General features: G+C 46.0%; 1 protein-coding gene across 1 annotated transcript in view; it reads right to left on the bottom strand.

Annotated features, from left to right (window-relative positions):
* The window catches only part of WASHC5 (WASH complex subunit 5), an 87,703-nt gene that overhangs the window by 63,846 nt on the left and 23,168 nt on the right, over nucleotides 1-689 (bottom strand). Inside the window, exon 9 of the mRNA XM_019643429.1 lies at nucleotides 385-556. Within this exon, the coding sequence (XP_019498974.1) occupies nucleotides 385-556 (172 nt within the window). The remainder of the gene's footprint in view (nucleotides 1-384; nucleotides 557-689) is intronic.

Genomic DNA, 689 nt, shown 5'->3' with positions numbered 1-689 from the left:
TTTGCCACATAACATGCCCACAGGTTCTGGGGATTAGGCCATACATATCTTTGGGAGGGTGGACTGAGGAGGCGTTATTCTGCCCACCACAGGTCTGTACTTATACGTTTTCATATGGATACATCCGATCTCCCCAGTTTGACCAATGACAAGTTCCTTGAACATGGGGAGGTGAATTTCCTCCGATTCCCCAGCACCTAGTAGTATGTGACAAAGGAGCCGTTAGGTGGGCCGCTGACTTATCCAAGCAGACACAAAAAAGACTGATTTACAAAAGCAACTTGATGCTCATCCAAGGGCTAACGCACTTTGTATCAGGAAGTAGGTATTGGTTCTGGAAGCCTTAATAGGAGCGATGCGGACACCCACAGCTTTCGTGCCTACCTAAGTCGGCTGTGTGCAGCATCAGCCACCGGATGGCCACGTTGCAGTCTCTCAGGCAGTTCAGGAGCTTTGGGATGTTGTCCAAAACCATCTCCTCCCTTAGATAACCTTCTTTCAGGAACTGTTGCACTTGAGCGTGCACTCTTTCACCGACAGTAGCGTATCTGCTTGCCTTCAAAAATAGAAAAACTTGAATTACATTTAAGGAAAAAAATAAAATTCTCTTGAAAGTGAATCACATTCAAATAAACCCCTGGACAGACGACACCATTTCTGTATGAGATGAATGACATGGACTAGAGCTG

This window comes from Hipposideros armiger, unplaced genomic scaffold (genome assembly GCF_001890085.2).
Source record: "Hipposideros armiger isolate ML-2016 unplaced genomic scaffold, ASM189008v1 scaffold_78, whole genome shotgun sequence".
NCBI lineage: Eukaryota > Metazoa > Chordata > Mammalia > Chiroptera > Hipposideridae > Hipposideros > Hipposideros armiger.
This window is presented reverse-complemented; position numbering and strand designations above follow the sequence as displayed.